The following is a 25,997-nucleotide window of genomic DNA, read 5'->3' as shown; positions in this document are numbered from 1 at the left end:
GAAAACAAATGTTTTTTGAAATACTTGGACTAAATTCTGTAAATGTCATATGAGACATAACCAACCAATAATCTTCAAGTGAGCTATGTTGTTTTTATAACACTAACCACTATGATGCTTTTATAACACTAACTGACCATCTGTATCACTTGCAAATTAATAAGGCAATTATTGAGTTAATTTCAGGGGAAAAACTGAGTCAAAATTAGTGAGTATACTTTTAAATTTTATTGGTGCTCTTCAATTTTTGTGACTTGTTTTCAATTATACTTTTAGTTTTTCTTTCTTCATGTCATACTTTTTCAATTTGAATTTATTTTTTTATAATTTATTCACTTTACATCCTGATCATAGCTCCTTCCCTCTTCTTCTCTCAGTCCCACCTGTCCTCCCTCTTCTCCCCATCTCTCCCTCCTGGTCCTCAGAAAGGGGGAGTCCTCCTCCCCTACCAACTGACCCCAGCCGATCAAGTCTCATCAGGACTGCCTGTATCCTCTTTTGCTGTGGTCTGGGCAAGGCAGTCCTGCCTGGAGGGAAGTGATCAAAGAGATGACAACAGAGTCCATGCCAGAAACAGCCCCTGCTCCCCTTACTAGGGATCCCACGTGGAGACTGAGCTACATCTGAGCAGGGATCTAGGTCCTCTCCATGCATGATCCTTGGTTGATGCACCAGTCTACATCACCCACCCACTCCCCTCCCAGATTTTGTTGACTATGTTGGTCTCCTTGTGGAGCTCCTGTCCCTTCCAGGTCCTTCTATCCCCCTACTCTTCCATATTACTCCCTGTGCTCTTCCCAAAGTGTGGCTGTGAGTCTCGGCATCTGCTTTATCCCTTGCTGGGTGGAGTCTTTCAGAGGACATCTAATGGTAGGCTCCCCTCCTGTTCTGTCTTTTCAGCCACTTCTGGTGTCTAGTCAATTAGCCCTTCTGATGGAGAATTAAGCATCCTCCCTAGACTCCTTTTTGTTATTTAGCTTCTTTAGATCTGTATTACGGTTATCCTGTATTTTATGGCTAATATCCACTTATAAGTGAGTATATACCGTGTGTGTCTTTCTGGGTCTGGGTTACCTCACTCAGGGTGCTATATTCTAGTTCCATCCATTTGCCTTCAAATTTTGTGCATTTTTAAATTTAATTTTATTTATATGTTTTTATCATAATTTATTCACTTTGTATCTCCACTGCAGCCCCCTCCCTCATCTCTTCTCACCAACCCTCTCCCTTCTCTCCCTATGCCTTTTCCCTTGTCCCCTGATAGGGGAGGATCTTCTCCCCTTCCATCTGACCCTGGCTTATCAGGTCTTATCAAGGCTGGCTTCATCATTTTCCTATGTGGCCTGGCAAGGCTGCACCACTCAGAGGAAGGTGATCAAAGAGCAGGCCACTGAGTTCATGTCAGAGACAGCCCCTGTACCCCTTACTAGGGTACCCACTTGGAAACTGAGCAGCCAGTGGACTTCCTTTGAACAGGGGGTCTAGGTCTTCTCTATGCTTAGTCCTTAGTTGGAGTATCGGTCTCTGCAGGACCCCCTGGGCCCAGGTATTTTGGCTCTGTTGTTCTCCTTGTGGAGTTCCTGTCCACTCCAGGTCTTTCTATCTCCCTCTTCTTCCATAAGAATTCTGGCACTCTGCCCAAAGTTTGGCTATGAGTCTCAGTATCGCCTTTGATACCCTGGTGAGTAAAGTCTTTCAGAGGTCCTCTGTGGAGGCTCCTGTCCTGTTTCTTGTCTTGTCCTACTTCCAATTTCTATCCTGTTTGCTCTTATGAATGAGGACCCTAGGGTCCTCCTTGTTTAGCTTCTTTAGGCATATAAATTTTAGTAGGTTTATCCTATATTATATGTCTAATATCCACTTATTAGTGAGCATATATCATTTGTTTCTTTCTGCTTCTGGATGATCTTTTCTAGTTCCCACCATTTGCCTGCAAATTTCATGATTTCCTTGTTTTTAATTGCTGAGTATTCCATTGTAAATGTACTACAATTTCTGTATCCATTCCTCTGTTGAGGGACATGTAGGTTGTTAATTTTGTGTACTTAGACACTATGGTGGGGCTGGAGAGAGGACTCAAGAGTTTTAAGCATTTGCTGTTCCTGCTGGTTCAGAATGGACTCAAATGAAATTGTGAAAATAATTTTATGAGACTTTAAAGAGAAAAATCTTCCAAGGCAAATAATCTCATCAGTATCTTGAAGAAGGAGAATAGAAGAAAGTCATGCTTGTATTACTGGCATGGAGGTCCACCATGAAAATTGGGAACAGCTCAGTCACCATGGGGATACCCCAGTAAGGGGGAGCAGGGGCTGTCTCTGACATAGGCTCTGTTGCATGCTCTTTGATCACTTCCCCCTGGCAGGACAGCCTTGCCAGGTCACAGAGGAAGAGGATACAGAAAGTCCTAATGAGACTTGATAGGCTGGGGTCAGATGACAGGGGAGAAGCGCTTCCCATTTCTGAGGACTGGGTGGTAGGGGAGGAGAGAGGAGGGAGGGAAGGATCAGGAGGAGATGAGGGGGCTACAATCAGGATGTAAAGTGAATAAATTATTAAAAATGAATTTAAATAATAAAAAGGAAAAAAGAATTAACCTTTTCTTAAAGATTTTTATTCCTTCTCATTTTCTCAGCAGTCAGCAAGTAAAACTGTTTAAGTTCTTTTATTTAATCTCATTTTATCTCTCTCTATAGTATACAGAGTATACTAGGAGTAATGGTTCTTGCTTGTAATTACCTCACGTCTCCCTAAGTGTCCAGCCCTGCTGCAGTCCAATCTAGCAGCAGAGCTTTAGAAAATACAGACCTAGCCTGTCAAAAGAATGTTCAGAAAAGTCACCAATTTTCCTGCTGTGAGGCTCACAGGCTACAAACTGAGCAGTTCTCAATTGTGTTCAATAAACTAAGATCTTGGTGGTGGCAGTGACAAGAGTCCCTGAGTCCCTGATTCCTCCAGGTCCAGTTTAGCTGCCTCACAAATAGTTAACTAAGACTTTTGTTTTGCTGTTGCTTTTGAACAACAGGCATGGGCAAAAGTAATTAAAAAACAAAAACAAATAAAACAAAACAACAAAAACCCATTCATCTCAAAGCTTCTTCCCCTGATGAATTTATCTTTGAATTTTTTTGTTGTTGTTGTTCCAAGTTACTAAGTTAACTTCAATAAATGTAAAGCGAAGCCCTCCTCACCGTTCTGGAACAAGCTGTGAAATTAACCTACATTTTGCTGTTTGACAGGGAGAAAGGGGTTTAGAGTAAATTTGGGGCATATTCTGGCTGGGCTGTTTCTGAAGCATGGTAGTTTCCTAGAGGAAGATGTTTGCCTCAGGAAGAAGGCAAAGATGTTCTCCCAAGCTCCTCATCAGAGGTTTTCAGACCTGAGAACTGGAGAACCAGTATGGAGTGCTAGCTAGTCTCCACATTCCAAAGGATGGACCTGCTAAATCCCAAGCGTCCTTACAACTAAGTCTAAATTTCACAAGAGTGCTGATGCTGGTATGTTGAGTTCTACTTTAAATATCGGGTGTGATGGAGAGATTTCAGCCATGTGGCTGGGAAAAGAGGTGAACCCTGAGATCTAATCGTGGACCTCTCAGGGACCCCGAGTTCTCAGGAAACAAAAACATCATGTTTCCCCAGCCCTGGGCGTGGGAGCTCATGTTCTCAGACAGAAGCTGGCCTGACCAGGTGAGGAGGCCCATTTAATTGAGCGTGTGTATCATGCTTGCACTCTGTTGTATCTATGCTTCTGGGTACCCTTCCTGCTTACTCCCTTTCCAACAGTTTCCATATTTCATTCCAATTCCAACCCATCCTCAAATTACCCTAGTCTTAATAGGTGTGACACAAGCCACTGTGCGGGATGCATTTGCAGGTCTGACTCGTCGTCTCCCCTGAGGGATGAGTTACTGGACAGCAGACCTGACCTACTTAAGGCAGGAGGCCCTGTCTGAATCTGGGAACCCTCCCCCGACACAGAAGCAATACAGTGGCTCACGGGTGGAACTACTCTTGAAAGTCACTGGTCACGCCTCCGAAGTTACCAAAGGCAACTTCAGGTGTTCATCTTTATATTTGTAGACACAATGATTTAAGTGTCTAAGCATTGACTGTGACACTCTGTAAGCGAAAACTGCAACGACCTTAAACTATAGGAGAAAACTGGCCAAACAAACTGTGATAGGGACTCAAAATAGGAATGAAGCCAATACATTCATAAATACTAATACGAAACCAATAGTAATACACTGCTAAGGGAAAAATCAAAGTAAGAAATGAGTGCACGCTATATGCTTATAGGTCAACATTGTATCTGGAGAAGACAAATTAGTAATGTGCGTATAGGTCAACATTGTATCTGGAAAAGACAAATTAGTAACGGCATAAGGCAACTGCCCATAATTAATAAGCACAAAATGGTACAGAGATAGAAATCTAATTTTTACTGTACTCTGTTTTATCATTGTGTGTGCATGTTGTTATCTACTTTGAAAAAATAACTGTTTTTAGACAGAAAGAGAGAAAAGGTCAATGAATCCTCACCCAGTTCTGAGAAGCCTCAGTAACCCATCACCCACAAGATTCCGCCCTTTGTTCTTTAGGCTACAGTTCTAAAATAGTCATTTCTTCATTTTAAATGACAGGCTATCTTGGCATGACATTGGAACTAGTGCCTGCAGAAGTGAGCTAATGACGGGGTGGAAGAAACTGAAATAAAAGATCCTTTAAATACTCTTAACAGCACAACCAAGTGGCTTTCTAAACCTCACACTTGTCTACATAATAGCCAGTTTTGCTCTTAAGACCAGAGATAAGCTTGCAAGAACTATTTGAATCATGCAGATAAAAATCTGTCTCAAAGGGAAATTCAGGTGTGGTATGAAATTACAAGAAAGTTCTCTAAGATGATGAAAGTGTGAAAGCTATCCAAACAGCTGGACTATGCGTTTTTACTTCTATTCATTCCACAAAGGACACGAGAGAGTCATTCCTACATCCAGACATAGTCTTCTAAATAACCACACATCAATGGAGGCAGGAACACAGGTGGGTAGACTCTGAGAAGTTCCGACTCAGAATCAGCAAACTGACAATGCGCGTTCCCTCGGCTGTCCGCAAACATCACACGTGATAAATTTAGAGGGCCCAGTGTGTTCCCGGAACACCGCTCTGGTCCTAAGAGAGCTGTCAGCGGTAAAACACAAACTAGTCCTGTAGTGTTGCAGACAGCTGCCCTATCTCTGAAGAGCTGCACGCCGAAGCCTAGCAGCTGTGGCATGCTCTACTTCTCAGGAATCTGTTAAGTATGCTTTAAATAGTCACATCTTGTCAGGCCGAAGCATTTGTCCGTTAAAGCACTTTTCTTTCTCCAATAAAACTTTACTTGAACTGCCTTACAATATAGTTTAAGATTTCTGCAAATAAAAAAAAACTTTCTTCTTCATAGCAAATTTGAATCAATAAAGCACTGTCTAGTGGAGTGAGGATACGTTTGAAAGTCTCAAAGAAATTGAAGGTGCTGAAATGAAAAGCAATAAAATATTCCTATACGCACAGGACAATGAGAAAGGACTTTTTAGATATTCTTCTGGGGTGTTATTTTATTCTCAATTTTTATTACAATGAATAAATACCGAGAACAAGAGGAAGGGTTATACACTGCCCTTTAGCGTGTGAAAAGATGATTTTCAAGGTTTGTCTCCAGGGGCTTAGGGATGCGACTCGGAGACAAAAGCTTGTCTATCATACCTGAGGCCTTTGAACTCCTAGCCCAGAAGCAGGAAAAAAAAAATGTCTTCTTTACTTATATAACACTTTCTGAAAAGATCCAAAATTTCTTTTTCTTTATCTTTTCACTGAATGGCAGTGATTGAATGATGGCCAGTGTGGGGTCTGGGAGCCATTTGACCTGCAGAGAGAGCCAGCCTGGAACAAGAGTGAGGTCAAGGCATTTCCAATCCTCGAAAATCTTGCCAACCATATGGCTACCAAGTTTATTTATGTTCCACCGGCATAGTATGAGGTTATTAGGTTATAAGAAAACTACAAGGGTAAACTGATACTTTTGAAGGGGTGGGATCATTATGGAACAACAAGTTTAGCTTCCTGCCTGATGTGAAACACACACACAAACATACAGTTTTCTATTTTACACTACAGGGCCTCAATACATGCTGCGAATCCTGATCTTAGACTCCAAACCTCCACAACTATGAAGAAGTAAATGTCTGTTCTGCATGAGTTGTGCAATCTGGGTATTCTTAGAGCAACGCAAAATGGACTAGAAAAACGTCACTGAAAATACAAAAGTCTTCATTCCAAATGAAGCTGGCAGTCACAATAAATCTATATTTGTTGAATTTCTTTCATTTTTTTTTTTTCCTGGGCAATGAAGAAGTATTTTGCAGTTGGAAAAAGCACGCTTGAGGAAATGACCAGAAACTGTATAATGTACATCTGCTAGGCATTGGAATAAGCTTATTTTAGAGACAACTGTGCATGTCTAGTTTTTGTGTATGTGTGAGTGTGTGTCTGTGTGTGTATGTGTGTGTGCGTGTGTGTGTGCACGTGCATCTTTGTAAGTACATGTGAGTGTGGCTGTGCCCATGTATGTAGAGGTCAGAGGATAACCCTGGGAGTCACTCCTCATGTTTCTTCCACCTTTTGCCTGAGATAGGCCTCTGCAAGTAGGCAAGGCTAACGAGCCAATGAACTCCAGAGAGCTACCTGTCTGCAGGTTCCGTCTTGCCATAACTGAGGTCACAGGTGAACACTAACACGCCCAGTCTTTTCCCTGGGTTCTGGGGATCTACAAGGTGGGAGGCGAGCACTTCACTGAGCCGCTGTCCCAACCAAAGAAACAGATTTTCAAAATATTATAACCTGGACCTCAAGGTTAAAGATAACTGAAATCTCTCTCTCTCTCTCTCTCTCTCTCTCTCTCTCTTAATTTACAGAGATTAAACTTGTTGAATGACTTGTCTTATGTCACTCGGCTGATTAGTGTCAAAGTTAAAACAAATCTTTCTTCCTATTCCTTGCTATCTTGTTTTATTTTAACTAAATTTCACTGCCAAAAGAGTCTGGCCTTCGGGCTGTCAGCCTGGCCAGAAGGAGACACTTTTGGAGAGAACACAGCTCTTAAAGAGGCAGCATCAGACTTGCTGAGCAACCTCGACTGTTAGATTCACTCTGCACAAAGGTCAGGAAAACGCAACTCGGGCTTTTTCTTTCAGCCTTGGTCTCTCTGGGTTTGTTAGCTAGGTTTGTGCAGGGCAAACTGGACAGGGGTAGCTGTCGGGCTCAGGGATCTGCCACTATGCCAACGGTATCAGCGGAGCTTGGCTGCGAACCAAGAAATTTCCCACATGCGGAAACGTTCAGAGCCAAGACTCTACCATCAGCCAAGTGCGTTTGCCAGCAGACACTACCCCAGTCTGAAGACCCTTATTGCCTTGCAGCCTTGGAAAAACCCTTGCAGCAGAGTCCTTAAGCTGCACTTTGCCTGGGTCCTTATCAGCCTCAGAGCTGAGACAGCATCATGCGTGCTCTTTTTAGGAGGGTTAATTTATAAGAATTCATCATACCACAACAGACAACTTGTACAACATTCTCCAAATTAATGTTCAAGAGGGCCCAAAATCTGCCCTTACTCAATAAGTCTTGGGAGTGCTATGGTACATTTAAGTTAAAAACCCAAAAAGGTCAAGAGCCTAAAATCGTTAGCTAAGATTTATTTTTATTTCCTTGGGAGGAGGGATCTGGGAGTGGGGAAACACACATGCAACTTATCCCTTAAATACATTTAACCAAGGTAACTTCTATTTTTGGGGATTTTTTGATCTGTGACAGAGTTTCATGTACCTTAGGTTGGCCTCCAGCTGACTACGTAGATCAGGATGAATTTCCTAATCTCTTATCTCTATCCGGGAAATCAGGGTATCTGCCACCATGCCTGCTTTATGCAGAACGGGGGATTAAAACCAGGGCTTTGCACACTTTAATCAAGCACTCTATCTATTAGGCTACATGCCCTTTTCTAAACCTACTTTTTGTTAATGTGCACACCGGTTTTAGAAATAACAGTTTAGATTCCGATTGCAAGTTTAGGAGACACGGAAATCCAAAGTTATCAAAGGAGATAACAGTCATCCAAACATTGGAGAAATTGTCTTACTCTTCCAAGTTATGCAAGGATTAAAATGGGATAATTTAAAGTATTTCTATAGTTACTTCTGGTCCCTTATTTCCTTATCACAAGGATGATATTTTTGTTAGCAAAACAAATTACGTACTGTGTTTTTTAACAAACAATTTATATCTATAGACAACACAAAGTATTGATACCACCTCTGCCATCATCAAAGGGTAGAAAAAATTTCTCAGCAGCACTGACAATGCCTGTGCACTGGGATGATGCAGAGTACTTGCAGGCAAGGAGAGAAAAGTGGAAAAAAAGTATAATCCACATACTTTTTGATATTATAGCATCATTTAGAAAAAAAGATCTAAAATTATCTTCATGATTTCTAAAGAAAATTTGTCTTTGGCAAAGAAAACACAAATTAGGGCAAAATGTGAATTCCTTAGTGCCTTCAACATTACTAGGTTCAATTCGCAGACAACCCTCTATAGATTTTTTAGGTTATGCTTTCTTGATAAACGTTTAGATCTGATGGGTGGAAAATGGCATGTTTATTCTGCCCTTCCTTTGGTGATTCAAGTTTGCATAAAAATTTCAAGTTTGCATAAAAAATTCTGTACTTATGTTCAGTTTTAAGTGAATTGATATTATAACTGAATTTTAAAATCACTAATTCTAAATCATAGTTTAAATGTTAACATGAAGGAAGATCAAAGACCCATATTAGTAACTATTCACTTGGTTTATAAATTAAGCTATAAGCTGACTGCAAAATTCATTTAGCTATAACTTTACATGATCACTGATCATAACGCAACTTGGCACTATTTCAAAGTTGTTCATGTTACTTGAATTACATAAGAGCAATAAAATGATCTTGGAAGAATATTTCAAGATAAATTACATTCTAGCTTGCAGACTCAGCAGAAACGCTCATTTAAAATATTGTTCATTTTGATGCTGAAACTGAGCTAATATTGACAAGCATGTATCAATGGTGTCACATTAGAAACAGAGCAATTAGAATGGGACTGCTGTCTTCACAGAGAATAAAATAATGAGCCATGAAAGTGCTTTATAAAGTGTAAAAAGGGCCATCATTGCTATTAGAAAGAACTGGAGTGAGTGAGAGTCACTATTCTGTCCTGAAAGCAATCTACTGTCAATTGCTGCAGATAAACTGCCTTTGTGATTCAACATGAGAATGTTTCCAAATGCTGAAGTCAATATTTAAAAGAAACAATGCTCTCAGTCTGACTTCTTCGTCATGTACCAGTCAAAGCACTCATTTTTTTTTGTTCCAACTGCACAGCACAGATGCCTACAGCCAATCCATGCCACAAACATGCCATTCATATAGAAGGTCAAATAAACAAGGCACACAATTGAAGTGACACAGCTTGCCAAACGAGGCAGGGATGAAAATCTCCAGGCATTGATATTTTTACTGCAGAGAAGCATACAAAACACAGGTTATTTGGTTTATAAATTTGCAAAATTCCATAATAAACCCACTATTTCAAATCACTCATTATGACAAGTTATCTACTTTTTCTTAAAGATGGCAATTGTCTTTCTTAATTAGGGATGCTCCTAGTTATATATCTTTATTAAATAGGTTTAAAAAGACCCGTCCAATAAACTTTCAATGTTAATTAGATTTTTGGAGGGAGGAGCTACAGGTGGGATACAAAATGAATAAACTGTAATTGATAAAAATAAAAAATAACCAGAAAAAAAGAAACAAAACTGACCAAAACTGTTCTAAAACACAAGTTAGAGTGCTCTTTACATCACCTAAACTTATTTCACTGTTTTACTGAAGATGATTAGAAATCAATATGCCATTATACTTCCACGTTACTGTATGATAGACATGGGCTCCAGCAAGACTTATGCTCACACATCACAAATACTGAATCTGAGTAGTAGAATGAGTGGTGTGCTTCTGAAGGGCTTCCTCATTTAAAAACAAGAATCCAAACAAAAATTTTTAGCATCCCCTCATTCCCCAAAGTAGTCTTCTAATCCCCACAGATCAAAATCTGAGTATGTTCTGTGTCTCACATAAAATGTTCTATTTGCATTTAATCTACATACATTCTTCTGTGTAACTGACGTAAGCTCTAGATTCCTTATAACACCTAATACAGTATATATTATATAAATGTTTGTAGGATTATTGTTTACAGAATGTTGGCAAGAGAAAACTGTAGATATTTAATCCTTTGTTTGTTTGTTTGTTTATTGAGACAAGCAGAGTCTCACTTTGTAACTAAACCTGCTCTAAAATGCTTAGCAATTCATGAACATTCGACACCAAAGTTCTGAGATTACCAATGTGTGCGTCCATGTTTGTCATAAGTTTGTTTTCTGAAACTTAACACAGTAGAAGCTTCTTGTAAAATTATGCGTTTATGAAAGAAATCTGAATGAAGTCATCCAACGCCAGGAGAGACAGTACCTCAACTAGATTAGCTGTCAGCACCAAGTGAAACCTCCAGTGCCAGAAATGGGCTATATCAAATCAAGTCGTTGGCTCATGGGGGTCTATGTGACCTCCAAAAAAAAAAAAAAAAAAAAAAAAAAAACCCAGGCTGTTGCCAAAGCTATTGGTTGCTCTCCACGAACTGATGGTAAGTCACACTGATGAAGACAACACCTATATAACACATTGAACATGGAGAAATCAAACCGGCACCAACTTAGAGCCTTCACCTCTACTGACTACTGTTCATGGTGCTGGAAAGTACTCTGCCCACTGCCAAAGAAGAAAGGTAAACAGCCACCCAGCTATGAAGCCCTTCCATCTGCCATGTTAACATGCGTGCATAATGCTCTAGGACAATACGAGCACGACGTCTGTGGGACTACCTAATGGCTGATCAGATTGAAGGTCCACACCATAAGAACTCATCCCAGTGCTGCTTGGGTGGCCAAGAACCTGAGACTAGACAGGCCAAGGACCTAGAATAAAACCAATTACTAGTGTTCTGCTAAAGGGACAGAGCAATAAAATGACTCCTATTGACATCCTGCTATACTCATAGACCTGTGTCTGTTGTGGATATAAACATGTTTTTTGCTTTCATCCCAGGTGTGGGATGTGGGGCTGATTCAGACTGTCCACTGCAGCTAACTATTTGTTTCACGTGAGCTCTGAGAGGAGCTCTTTGCCACCTGCAGAGAGTTTAATTCTCAGGACTCTGAAGAGAGAATAAATGCCAGAGCCCAGAGAGTGTTGGGGAGCTCCAAGAAAGAACAAGGCTAATGCTGCTTCTCTCCTGTGGCTCCTGGTTGCTGTTAATGCAGTGCGACAAGAAGTTAGAGATCTCCTGAGCTGAAGATTTGACTGGCTCCAAGGAACCCGATGAGCCTAATCAGCAGGAAGCAGCTAAGAGAACTGTGACACCTCTCTCACTAACCTTTTCTCTCTCCTACCTGGTGTTGGGGTGTTAGAAGGAATTGGGGTGGGGTAGGGAAAAGAGATATTAAAAATGTAATAAGAGTTTTTAAAAAGTATGCCAACAAATGTCTTGTTCAGCCAATAGAGTAGCTTTCTCCTGTAGCATCTAGAACGAGTACAGAGACCCACAAGAGCATTGTGTAGGCAGTAAGAGACCTTGGAGAGCCTAGTCCTAAAAGGGATGTCTCCGCCAAATCCCTCCTGTCAGGGCTCAGGGAACTGCAGAAGAGAGGACAAAATGGGGAAGGAAGACATCTGGGAAACAAGGTCTTTTAGAAACATCAGGACTGATGTACATCTGAACTCATGGGGACTGTGGTAGTGTTAAAAGGGCCTACACAGCTCTAAGCCACATGGAGGCCATGTGGTGAGAGCAGAAGTGGACACAAGCCCTCATCCCTAACCAAGAAGCTATTTCCAACTGATAATCCTTCTTAATAAAAAATTAGTTCTTTCCCTGATGGTGTCATACTAGTTATACAAACCACACTTAAGACCAGACTCCCTGGCCAAAGGTAGATCGCCAACACAAGAAAAATTATGGTATTTTTGGAGGCTTTTTTTTTCTGTCTCATAATGTTTTGCCTGGGTATTTTTTCCTTACATGTCTTTTGCCTCTATATTATGGTTTCTGGTTTTTTTGTTTGTTTGTTTTTGCTTTTTTTTAAAAAAAATTTTTGCCAGTATTTTTATTTTTATTTAATATTTATTTATTTCATATGAACTTTATTTATTTATAATAAGCTACATACAGCAAAAACATTTATGAAACAACCAGGAAAGCCATACAGTCAAAGCATTCAGCTCATTGTATTTGGCAGCCTTGAAGAAAATACTATAGTTTTGTGTTTTTGTTTTTGTTTTTTCCAGCAGTGAGAGCGCACTGTGTCTGATCAGCAGGGCAGCAGTGACTGCACAGCGGCCAACAGACCAAACTGTTGTTACAAGAATTTTAAGCCCCGAAACGCCAGTGATCGTGTTCCCCAGGTGAGTGGGACCCTCTCGGTATAGGAAGCAATCGGGTCCATTTCAGGCTCAGGTCACCCAGCTAGACCCTGGAAGAGTTCCCATGTTTTGGCAGGCGCCCAGTGGCCAGCCCTGAGCCCCGGGGCTGAGCACTTACCATCCCAGGCAGAACTGTGGTACCCAATTCCAGACTTTTTCATCCACGGATGTCTGAATCCTCAGCTGTAAAACCAGCAGGCAGGAAGATAAAATTGTATACCTTTGAAGATCTAAATAAATGCTGGTTTTCTTAGAACAAATTTTCCTCATGGACTATAGGATTTCCTCAAATCATAAATCGCTCCTCAGAAAAATAAGCAACAGAATCCCACATTGTCTATGAGAAATGAAGGAGGAATAGCCAAGTGACTTCGTGCTTAGCAAAGAAGCATCCTGTCTCTTAAAGGAATTAGCACGGAAGGTATTCTACTCTGTAAGCACAACACAAAGGTAGAAATCAATTATAACGATGTCATCACAGAATCAATCCTTTTTGTTCGTTAGAGAAGACAAACTGAGAAACTATGGTGGGAAGGCATTTTTAAATGTGAGGTACAAAAAACCTGAAAGTTTGCATTATCATGCGAGTTTCAAAATATGTTTATCTGTCAAGTAATTGATTACACTTAAAATAGTGTATATGTGTGTATGTATGTATATACATATGTGTCTGTATAATGTAATATGGAAGATAATGATGGAAAAAATGCAACCGTTTAGGCAAAGCTATTTAACCTTCCGAGGCATCTATAAAATATGGTAACTGGTATCCAAGAGTGAGATCATGGCTGGAGGAAGGGCATAAGAGCAGGATCAGGAAAGAGGTGCCTCTGCTTTGTGTAGTCATGTCTTTTCCAAGTTGCATCCCTGCTGAACTAACCAATGACTCTGTTCATTACCAAGGTCTGAGAAGTCAGTAAGGACCAGTGATGAAGGCCAACACAGACTCGCTCTACTTCACACAGAGCAGAAACAAAACAGCACACCACTGCAGGGAAAGATGCAGCAGAAATGCTAAATGAAAAGGAGTCAATCTGAAAGGTTTTATTTGCATGGAAGCAAAGATTAGGAAAAAAATATAACACTGGCCTATCAATATAATGATCTACTAGGTTACGAATAAACATGGAATTTATATTTTAACCTGGAAACAGTTATGAGATAGATTGCAGGCACTAACACTTTAAATTCTTTTAACTACTTTGTGAAGCACATACGCCTAAAAAGAAATACATTGAGACACAGACTTTCAGTAAAAACACCAACGATGTGCCATGGATAAGCCGAGGGAGATTCAAATCCACACCCCAGAATCTGTATTTGGAGAGACATTCCTTCATCTGGCACACACGATGTTTGTGTGTGTGTGTTTGTGTCTGTGTAAAACCGTCTGTTTTTCACTTGCTTCCACTTGCTTGTGCTACATCTCTGACCAGAGCTGCTCATGCTTATCTCTGTCTAGTCCACGGCATTATGATATAAAAAGTATTATAACTTTGGTCTTATTAAAGTTCCTAATGTACTCTGGAAAGTTCCTGGAAGACAAGATAAGGCCATGTCTAATCATCTAATCGTAATAATATTTGATCTCAGTCTCCAGTTCTTGATACAAGGCCGTGGAAGAGCCCTGAAATCTCTGAACTATAAGATTATGGTGGGGAGGGGTAGGGGGAGGGGTGGGGAGGGGAAGCTAGCTAAAACTTCGAGGTTGGTAAAACTTTAATGTGCTGCAGAGTTAACATGCCCGGGCATGTACAAGTGTGTGGCAGCTGCACACTCCCCTCCTGTACACATCTCTGCACTCCCCCCTCTCCATTTTCACTTCCTTCAGTTGGCTGCTTCCAAACTGTACAGCAAACTAGTAAATCTAAGGGTTCCCAGTTTAGTGTGAGAGTCATTTTAGGAGGAAGTTGTGGGAGCCTTCATTAATTGATATCTGGTTAGAGCCTAATGGTTTGTGATTGGCAATTGACCTATGAGCAGTCACATGACGCAGCTTTTAATCTGTAGTGACTGTGGCCAATTAGCTTCAGAGCTGAGTTGAATCTTCAGAAACCCAGCTGGCATCTTGGGTGTTGGCTGATTGTTTATCCGGATGCAGAAATCACCCAAAGTGAGTGCTGAGTGTTGGGAGTGAAAGGAAGCCAGTACCTCAGAAGGGGGAGCTAACCAGAAAACTACACCCAAGGAGGAATCCTTAGCATTTATTCGGGGACAGCCAGGAACACTGGTGGAGAAAATTCATTCCTTTGCTCCTTACAGATGCTTTAGTTCATCCCATCAGTGTAATCCAAGAGTTAATTCATAAGTTACTGAGGCTCCAGGCACAACTGATAACACCCAGTAAGAGCTCCTCTAGGTCTGATGTAAAAGATGTTCCCTATCTCAGCCCTAACAGTTTGGCCTGTTTCATATTGAGAACTTTCAGTGTAGCTGGTGCTTTGACCCAGTTCACCTCCAATACTCCAGTACTACTACTTCAAGGCCGGTCTAACTTCACTAAGTTCCCATATCCAACACCGTGCTGGCTGCTTTCTAGGAGAGATTTCCCCAGTGAAACTGCTCTAGCAATATTGTGAGGGTGGGTACATGTCCATAATTAGCGTGAGTCGCACTAATCTGTCAGCGTGAGCTCACCACTTAGATTCATGACTTTGGTGCCAAAGGGCAGGGCTGTGCACTCAGGCCTCTCCACATTCCAGAGTGGAGCATCTAACTCTAAATATATTGTCTGTTGGCAGAGCTACACAAAAGCAGCTGCCTAAACTTTGCTTTAAAATTATGTGTTTAATGGTCCAGGGGTCTTTTTAAAAGTAGAGTGATTCTTCACTGGGTAATAAAGCCATTTATTATTATGAACTATATCCTATAAGAAAGACACAGTAAAGTAGAATACTGCAAGCCATAACAAATTGGTGATGTTCAACCTTAAGTTTATTGTTATAGCTCTAATGATAAATTTCATTTGTGAATGATAAAAAAGTCAATTATCTATACTTTTGGGAATACAGGACTTTTATCTAGAGACTCCATATCTATCAATGAACCTTATTTTGGTTTTTATTTTTTAAATTTATTATTTATTACAATTTATTCACTTTGTGTCCCTGCTGTAGCCCCCTCCCTCCTCTTCTTCCCCTATGTCCCTCCCCTAGTCCACTGATAGGGCAGGTAGGTCCTCCTGCCTTTCTATCTGACTCTAGCTTATTAGGTCTCATCAGGACTGGCTGCTTTGTCTTTCTCTGTGGCCTGGCAAAGCTGTACCCCCCCAGGGGGGAGGTGATCAGAGAGCCAACTACTGAGTTAATGCCAGAGACAGCCCCTGTTCCCCTTACTAGGATACCCACTTGGAGACTGAGTCTATGGGATTCCTCTGAGCAGGGGTTTTAGGTCCTCTCCATGCATGGTCCTTGGCTGGGTTATTAGTCTCTGTAGGGACCCCTGGGCCCAGTTTATTTTGAATCTGAAAATTTATTTCTTTGTGTTCTACTATTTCCTATGTGAATTCCAAGAAGCATACAACAAGCAAACACACATTTAACATTTACTCTACAAAGATACATTTGTAGACTATCTCTTAAGTTAATCTAAAATTGATTTACAAAAAAATCCCTAAATTTTGTTTAGAGAGAACCATAGACACCAGGAATGTGATGTTCCAGGCCTATGGTGGAAAGACAACAGAGTGGTTTTACTTGATGAAAACCTCAGAGCTGTTTAACTCTATTCCTCCATTGAAATGGGTGTAAAACAAATTATGACTTCAGATGCTTATTAGAGGTTTCCACCACCAAATCACCTCCAGAGATAATTTAGATGGAAATTACTTTGAATCCTTCCACTACTAAATAGTAACTAAACTTTTAAGACTTGATGAATTCATGTGTTTGCAGCTTATGCTTCAATTCTTTTATTTTAATGTACTCAATACATCATAAAAATATGACTTGATTCATCTGTTTAAATTTTAAACCATTGAAGACATATATACATAGAAATAACATATGAACTGAGCAAGTTGTATTTTTATACTTAGAGATAAACACACAGAGACATATATGTGGCAACAATTAAAGAAAATGAGGTCATGCTTTTGAATGAGAGCGTGGGTGTGGAGGGGACATAAGGGAAAAGTGAAATGATGTAATTATATTGAACTCAAAATACCTCACTCAGGTTGATCTTTCCCAGTTCCCACCATTTACCTGTAAATGTCATGATTTCCTTGTTTTTTATTGCTGAGTAATATTCCATTATGTAGATGTACCACAATATCTGTATCCATTCTTCAGCCGAGGGACATAGGATACACCTACTAAAAATCTGTACACCTAAAGAAACTAATCAAGAAGGAAGACTCTGGCTAAATGCTCAAACCCCATACAGCAAGGCAAAGAGGATGAACATCAGAAGATGGAGAAAACAGGGAACAGTCCAGGAGCCTGCCACAGAGGGCCTCTGAAAGACTCTACCCTGTAGGGTATCAAAGCAGATGCTGAGACTTATGGCCAACCTTTGGGCAGAGTGCAGAGAATTTCATGAAAGAAGTTGGAAATAATAAGACCTGGAGAGGACAGGAGCTCCACAAGGAGTGCAACAGAACCAAAAAATCTGGGCACTGGGGTCTTTTCTGAGACTGATACTCCAACCAAAGACCATTGATGGAGATAAACTAGAACCCTTGCACAGATATTGCCCATGGCAGTTCAGTGTCCAAGTGGGTTCCATAGTAATGGGAACAGGGACTGTCTCTGATATGAACTGATTGGCCTGCTCTTTGATCACCTCCCCCTGAGGGGGGAGCAACCTTACCAGACCACAGAGGAAGACAGTGCAGCCAGTCCTGATGAGACATGATAGACTAGGATCAGAAGGAAGAAGAGGAAGACCTCCCCTATCAGTGGACTTGGGGAGGGGCATGTGTGGAGAAGAGGGAGGGCAGGTGGGATGGGGAGGGGAGGAGAGAGGGGGCCAGGGGGGATACAAAGTGAATAAAGTGTAATTAATTAAAACTAAAATAAAAAATGGAAAGAAAAAAATTTTAAAAAAATCTCAAAATAAAAAGGAAACAAAATTTAGATTACTGGGAGGAATGGCACAACACTGATTCAGAATTAATGAACAGAACTTACCAGTAAGTTCCTAGTCATTAGAAAATAGGTTAGTAACTTCAAAAGTATACAACACAAACCATCGACACTAAAAGGACCTTAGGATGTATTTGTTCTTTGCTCTTTCATTTCTCGGAAAAAGCACACGTCTCAGAAAACACGAATAACTTCCTGAAAAAAACAAATGAGCTAAATCTATAACAATTTCTTAATTCTATGTCTGATATACTCTGCAGTTGACAACAGTTCAAGTAGGTGATTGGGTGGGGTCTGGTAGCTACATCTGCTCAGTGGAGTCTTTCTGTCTGTAACCAAAAGTTCCAAACCTTGTAAATACCAAGCATTGTGTGAAACCCATAGGTGAAACACTCAAAACTAACCTAAGATTCCAAACTACCTCAATCCATCAATTCCATCTCTGCTCTTCACTATCAAGATCCAGGAGAACTATAATAAACAGACAGTTGTTTTTATTATAAACAGCAAGTTTGCCAAAGCTAAGTAAACAGAAATTAGTAAATTCCAGTGAGTCTTAATCTGTAGGTGGTTACTCATTTTGTCATGCATTTTTTTCTCCAACCAATATTTATTGTTAAATTTTATATCAAGTATCTACTGTAGGGTTGCGAACATAGAAAGGACAATAGTGAGCAAAGAAAGCAATGGAAGCAAAACAACAACAACAAAACTTAAGTGACTAAAATCACTTCAATGAGTTAGAGATGCAACTGAATTTGGTAAGCTGAGACAGTACTGATAAAGGTCCTATTCTGGGCAAGGTTACATGAACTAACTATCCCTGTATAAATAAGAAAAGGGACAGCCACATGGGAAACAGGAAGAAGAGCATCCCAGGAGAGGACAAAGGCCAATGAAAGGCAGTGAGGAGGGAAAAGGTTTGGAATTTTGTTGCTCCACAGTATATTAGAAGCATAGACAGTGTGAAGACAAATGGAAATGAGCCCAAAGGTTGCATTCAATTTTACTACATAAAAACAGAGCAAACCTCTGCAACAGGAAGATCACGATGATAAACCACTTCAATCTGCTCATTCTAAATGTGTGTAGAGAAGAAGGCTCTGGTGAGTGGTAAGCAGAACTTGTCTTACTGAAAACAGAGCTTTTAACAACTTGGAATTCAGAACTGTGTTCTGTTCAGAGGTGACAGGCCTATAAATACGGCAAAGTCTGGTTTACCTCACCCAAGGACAAAATCATCTAAGTGTTATAATCAAACTCCCCTCCTACTGTTGAATTAGTGAAGTGGATAAAATATTCTCTAAACTCTAAGATGCATTGTATTAATATGATCTATGTACAAAGCAACAGTATCATGCCTGTTGTATGTAGCACAAAGATACACACATCTATGGATGGCATGCACCCAATGATCAAGAACTTATTAAAGAATTGGGCAGCCATAAGGTAAAATGTCCATGTCTGTAAAAATAAAGACATTGAGCCCCCTGAGATTAAAAGCTGTGGATAAAGCATCTGCCATACCAGCTTTGTGACCAGACATCTGTGAGGCCATGTCTCCTAAAGGTCTAACTTATTTCTAAGTTTCACACTTCTCTCAAAAAGTTGGACTGCTTGAAATAAGCTTATTTGTGAGGAAATGAGAAATGATCAATGAGTATACAGAACACAGAGTAACCCTGATACATTCCAGCATTTTTAAACCTCCATCATATATTTTCTAATAAGGAAGTAGCGTTTACTGTGCAAGAAGGTACAGTCACTTTTTTCTCCTTTATTCAGACCACATTTTTCTCCTTTATTCAGATGTTGATGGCATTGCTCACATGAAAGGGAAAGGTAAGACAAAGAAATGGTTTTGGAAGCTCTTTAAGTGTCAACCCCTAAATGAAGGACCTAAGTCTAATTGTCCTGCTGCCTGGAACTGTCCCATTTTGACTACTTAGCTTCATCACACTTTCCCATGCACTTCATCTCGCACACCCTCGTGTCCAAACACAGCAAATCACAGTTAATTGCATGCCTTAAATTAAAAGACAAAATAATGCACAGCTAATTCATGGAAATTATCAGTTGGTGAATGAATCTCGCTCTTTACACTCTGTGCTTGGGATGCAAGCCAACTGCACATCCCCAGCTAAACAACTAGCCTCTGATGCTGAAACGTACAAGGGCTATCCTCGGCAGAACAGCCTGCACCAAAGAACTGATTGTTTTAAAAACACTCACCTCTGCACACATAGCATGGCCTGCTTTCACTACAAAGAGTAAAATACAGAAATGGGCGTAATTGTGGATGATTAGGAAAATTAAAACATCCTTGACAAAGGCTTGAACAGAAATGATATTTTAGATAATTATGAAAAAAAAAAAATCCCAGCTAATACACAGGACTTTAGTCATGCTTTTTAACAGAAGTAAACTATTACGTACATATGTGTAGCCTGGCACAGTGGCACAGGCCTATAAAACCAGCACTCAGGGAGGCAGAGGCAGAAGGATCACTGTGAGTTTGAGGCCAGGTTGGTCTACAAAGAGAGTCCAGGACAGCCAAAAAAGAAAAAGGAAAAAAAAAATCCTCATTAGATAAATACTTAAAAACAGTCTGTATCTTCTTGAGGATATGTGATAGGTAAGTGAAGCAGAGAAAATATGCAAAAATACTAACATATCATTTCTGAGTTATTCATAGTCCCCAATTTCCCTACATTAAAAAAAATATCATGTGTTTAAGACTTTCATCTTAATTTGTTATTGAACCTGATATAAATTGTTAGTATTTTGTTTGTATATATACAAATATATCTATATATGTTTAAAAATATAACCTGTTAAGTCCATAAATGTTAGTTGAACATACAGCTTTAGGACTGATTGGCCCTGGGCAATCTAAAGCCTTCTTTTAGTTACCTTGGTTTTTTTTGTTGTTGTTTGTTTTTGTTTGTTGCTTTTTTTTTTTTTTGTCTTTTTGTTATTTTGTCTTTTTTTTTTTTCTTTCTAGAGCTGAGGACCGAACCCAGGGCCTTGTGCTTGCTAGGCAAGCACTCTACCACTGAGCTAAACCCCCAACCCCTAAAGCCTTTTAAAATGAACTTACCTCACTGTAATAATAAAAAAATCTTAAAAGGTAAAGACGATTGTAAAATACATTCATACAGTTCTACTGCATCCTTAGCCATGCAGACAAATAATTTTTATAAAATATTTACTGACATACCTCCCAAAATTTAAGGAATAGGCTCAATTCTGTTTGACACAATAGTATATTTCAAAACAAATATCTTACACTAGCAAACTACAATAAAAAAAATCACTGTAAATTCTTTTAATGTTATTGGCAGTAACAAATTACAAAATGCCTGCTGCACAGCTAATACTATGAATTTGAGAAACTACAAACTTTTCTCTCTCTTTTGTTCCCCCTACCTCATTATTTATTTTCTGTATTGAAACAGACTTTCTATCTAGCTACCTCATATAATCTTGATGCCAAGTTTGGTGACACACAAATACAAATGCAAACATACACAGAGTTTCATTATTTGTACCAAACTAGCTGGAAAAAAAAAAAGGTGTTTTTTAAAAATACATCATAATCATGCTAACTTTTATTTAATTTTCTCTCTGGAAGAAAGGAACACACACACCCAGCAGAGTAAATATGTCACAGTTGAATACCTACCTGACATTGAAATAAACAACCCCTCCCTTCTCTCTTTTATTTATTGGGGGTTGGAATGAGAAAAAAAATAATTATTTTCCTCAAAAGGTTATCTCAACCTCAAGCATTTTTAGGTCCCAAGGGTAATATTTTCATTCCATTCTTAATGGCACAAATTTCTAATCTGAATATGTATTCACATATAATTGAGGCAGTGTAGTGTCAACACATCACTCTGCCTTCACGCGTCCCTCCCCCGTGCTGGGAACCCAGTGCGGCACAGCTCTAAGGACAGACTGGAGAATCTCCAGTTTTGCTTCCTGTGGATGCACAGAGCAGCGGAAGGCCAAGCAATTTGTAAAAGGCCTGCTCTAGGACCTGGAATCTGAACAAGTGCTCTCACTTACAGTGCTAGAGGAACACCCAAAATGACTGCCACTCCTGGTAAGGTTACATGATTCCAGGGTTCGCTCATTATTGGGTCCTTAGGGTAACAAACACTTTTGAACACTGTCCATCCCAGAATGCCTAAAAATGGTACCATGGTTTCACTTCACAGCTCTTCAAGTTTAACAAAATGTTTAGGCTTCTTGAAGTTGTGTGGTAGGCTCTACTGCCATTCTATTTTTGATTATTTTCATAATAAAAACCAAGAAAAGAGAAAAATCTCCTTGAGTGTATTTTATGCTCAAAATGTTACTGACATTTTGTTTGATGTCCTGTGTTTAGATCTTTTTATTATGTAAGGGAGACTGATAAGCAGCCTGCACATTATAAAAACCCACCAACCATTATGTTTTAACTTTATCATTTTTTCAAAAGACAGAAATAATTTCTTTGTTCCAGAAAAAAAAAAAAAAAAAATCACCACGATCCACGATGACAGAAGAATTGCACCTAAACAAACACAGTGCCACCATCTGCCTGGCATTCTCACAGTGTGACAAACGGACTGCTAATGAACTGCTCTCCTACCGAAATCTGCCAGCTTTAACTCCCCCGCGTCACTGATCAGAAGGTTCTGTGGTTTCAGGTCTCTGTGCAAAATATAACGCTGGTGGATGTAAGACAGCCCTCGCAGCAACTGAAATAAAAACAACTGGAAAAAAAAACAGGAGGGAAATGAGAGTTAAAATCCAAATTCAGATAAATGCCGGTTCACATACACAGTCTGCCAAATATATCGCTGAGAAAGGGCAACCACCACTAAACTTCCTACTGACCGTTAAGAAAAATACGCAATGTCAGCACATGAACCCTTTGTTCATTAAGAAGTAAATTGGAGAATTTCTAAAATGCCCTGGTGTCAATCAAGACACTACCTCAGCCACAGAGTTTTAGTCTATAAATAACAGAGAATATGAAACACCTGGTATTTACAGTACTAATATCTCTCTCTCTCTCTCTCTCTCTCTCTCTCTCTCTCAGAGGATGTCTAAGAAAGCAATCTATAACATTATAAAACGTTATCTAAACATTATTTAATTCTATAGGAATGGCATGAATGTGCCATCCCTGGATTCACCCATCACCATGCTTTAAGGAAGAGAAAGATAAGACGACTTGAGACAAGTAAAACAAAACAGTCACGTGGCCCAATTAACAGCAAATTGTGAGCAGACTGCCTTTGTGTGCATGGCTGTAGAGATTAGCTGTTGCCTGAAAACAGGTGTGTACCTTCACTAACTGCAGAGCTGACCTAGCCTAGCAGAGGGAGCAAGGATTCCAGGGCAATACTTTGGGCGTGACAAATAATTTATGAAATGACTAATGGCTTTCCTTTGGAGTTTTATAGCAAGTGAATCCACCTCAAAATTATGATTCACTTGGCATCCTTAATCCTCTCTCATGAAGCAGTTAGTTTCAAATAATTTACTTGCCAAAGTCACTCTCATTTACCTAGTATTTTAACAATCAATTTCCCCAAACAAAAATAAAATGAATGTGACTTTACATTTATTTGCCAACAATATGCTGCTCAGATACGCAGCTAGCAACAAAAGGACATGCCAAGGATCTCCAACATGAGTGAAAAGACTGATGTTCTAACGGCTCTGAAATATTCAAGTGTAAACGATTAGCAACACGCCACAGGCCTTGGGAGATAGCAGTTCTGGAATGTTCCAACTAACCAGGGCTATAAAATCCAAGCACACATATCTACTGAGATAAAATGCTGAAATGACAGTATAATCAATTCACCTCAAAAAACTTTAGGGTGCGAGTACACAGATGTGGGCATCTACTCTGAGTTAGAAGAGAATGAAATTCTGGCTTAAAGACTCCAGAAAGCAGAAGTCTTTCCGGAATTCGCCTCCTCTTGGCTCTTCTTATGTAGAAGGAAAGAGATGATGCATATTAGCTTCACTCTTAACTGCTAATTTCTTTTTATCCTGGGACTTAAGGCTTACAGTTTCTATGAAATTCCTTAGTTCTTTAGTTTGGAGGGAAGACAAGTAGGTGAATTAAAACATGCTGAGTTTCGAAGTCTTTAAGAAACACATGCATGTAGAGAGCATATCCTAAATTTTACAAGTAAACATTTTGTTTAAGAATCACTTGGTATTGTCCAAGATGCTAGGTACTGCTTGGTACCTACTGATGATTTGGCTGTTTAACCATGGCAATGCTTTCAGACTAACGGAAATGCAACACTGTGTACATGCTAGCTGTTGCCTTTACATGATAGAACGCTATCTTATTTAACCCTCCTGACAGGAGTGTTAAAGTACACCCTGTCATTATCTCCACAGCCATGATGAAGAAACTGACTGGTTTCTCAAGACTTCTCAGCAATGCAGTGCAAATGTCAGGACGCAAACTGAGACTGTTTGACTACAGAGTTGACACCCTTAACTAAGCTAGTGCAGGAATTGTAGACAAGAATCAACACACATAGGCAGCACGTTAATATAAAAATTACTTCGTCAAACTGATAGAACAGCATACGAACATCTAATAACATGGCCTCTGAACACACTGAGAAGAACTCTGGTTTTAGCTCAGTGCTCAGTTGCTACTCTTCTGTATTTCCTGGCTCTAAGAAGTCTTGCTCATACCATATTCACAGGGATGCTGTTCTTCAACTCTGTACAACAGTACATGGCTGCCTCCCTCAACCTCCCTCCCATCCTTTCCCCAGTCCCCCTGCTCTGGACAAAGCATTCCAACTCTATGTCCCTAATTTTTGAACACATCATTCACAGCACGGAATTCACCCCGCCTCCCACAGACAGTCTCCTCTATCCCCATCCCAAACTAGATACACAGTTGGCATTCTGTACCACTAATGGGATTAGTGAATAAATTTAGAGACATCTGGATCGAGATAGATAAAAATGATCGCAGATAGGAAGTCCTAGAATGGGATTCTCAAATAGCTAAGAGCAGAAGTGGGTGGATTAAGCCATACCAATGGGTTCTTCTTTTAATACCCTCAGTAATTAGTGAAACTATATAATCCTTGTGCTAATCCAGTAGCGATTCAACCAGGATTATCATGCAGAAGAAGATTAAAGCCTGTATTAGGGAAGGATGGGATTACACACTCCAGCCTTAAGTGCACAAAAGCCCTAAGCTATGTGTCCTGATATAGCTCCCAAAGCACATAAAATCAAGACAGAGCAAATCTATACACTGCCAGGTACCACCTCACAAAGACAGACTGACAGTTACACAAACAGATCCCCACCACACTTAAGAGACCTTCAAACCATAGTTCACACTCAGCTTCCTGAAGGTCCTGGGAAGGAAGGATCCAGCAACAAAAAGTAACACAACTGCTTTGCCATTATACGAAGATCAGGCTGTGAGAAGACAACTCGGGAAATTCACCATTCTGAAACATAATAGGGAATTAAGCTCTGCATTCCCTGAACATATACTGAATAGACACTGGATAAACTTTTTTTTTTCCTGAAGAGAAAACTTGAGGCCATGGCCACAAGTATAATATAAGTTCAGAAGAAACAGAAGATTATATTCAAAACTGTTACAAATGTAGCGATGGCAAGATGACAAGAGCAGACTTCACTTAAGCTAGGTGTGGCGGTACACATCTGTGGTCCCTGAACACAGACTGAGGCAGGAGGATTGAAAGTTCCAGGTCAGCCTGGCTATATAATGAGACGTTGTCAAACAAAGAGAGGAAAGAAAGGAAGGAGAGAGAGAGAGATAAGGGGTGAAGGAAGGGGGATGAAAGAGAAGGAAAAAGAAGGGGAAGACTCTTAGAAGGAGAGAAAGGAAGGGAGGAAAAAGAAAGAAGGCCAAGGAGAAAAGAGAGTCTCCACTGAAACCAGTAGCAAAGTAGATATTTTCAAATCATATCTCATGGTGGCTAACCGCCAGGGTTTATGTACTCCTAGGTAGGGTGGGAAGTGCTCAGACCTCCACTCCTTGCTAGTCTTCAGTAACTCTTCAGTCTTGCCGGAGAACCCCAATTATGGGGGATTTCTCCTTATGCACATTCAGGCAAGGACCTGACTCTCTCACTTAAGTTTCTAGGAATGCTACTTTTCTCAGATGTTGAACAAACCATAAGTAAGCTCTCACTTGACCTTCACCAAAACAGTGGAGGATGCTAAGGGGAAAGGACCATCAGAGTGGCCCACACAGGCAAAGAGAAAGAATT

General features: G+C 40.1%; 1 protein-coding gene across 9 annotated transcripts in view; it reads right to left on the bottom strand.

Annotated features, from left to right (window-relative positions):
• The window catches only part of Cdk14 (cyclin dependent kinase 14), a 537,826-nt gene that overhangs the window by 219,592 nt on the left and 292,237 nt on the right, over positions 1-25,997 (bottom strand). For all 9 annotated transcript variants that reach the window (XM_060374042.1, XM_060374035.1, XM_060374040.1 and 6 more), the window contains one exon: positions 22,343-22,466. In XM_060374042.1, the coding sequence (XP_060230025.1) occupies positions 22,343-22,466 (124 nt within the window). The remainder of the gene's footprint in view (positions 1-22,342; positions 22,467-25,997) is intronic.

The sequence above is a fragment of the Meriones unguiculatus genome, chromosome 21, assembly GCF_030254825.1.
Source record: "Meriones unguiculatus strain TT.TT164.6M chromosome 21, Bangor_MerUng_6.1, whole genome shotgun sequence".
NCBI classification, from domain to species: domain Eukaryota; kingdom Metazoa; phylum Chordata; class Mammalia; order Rodentia; family Muridae; genus Meriones; species Meriones unguiculatus.
The sequence above is the reverse complement of the archived record's forward strand: the minus strand, read 5'-3'. Positions and strand labels throughout refer to the sequence as shown.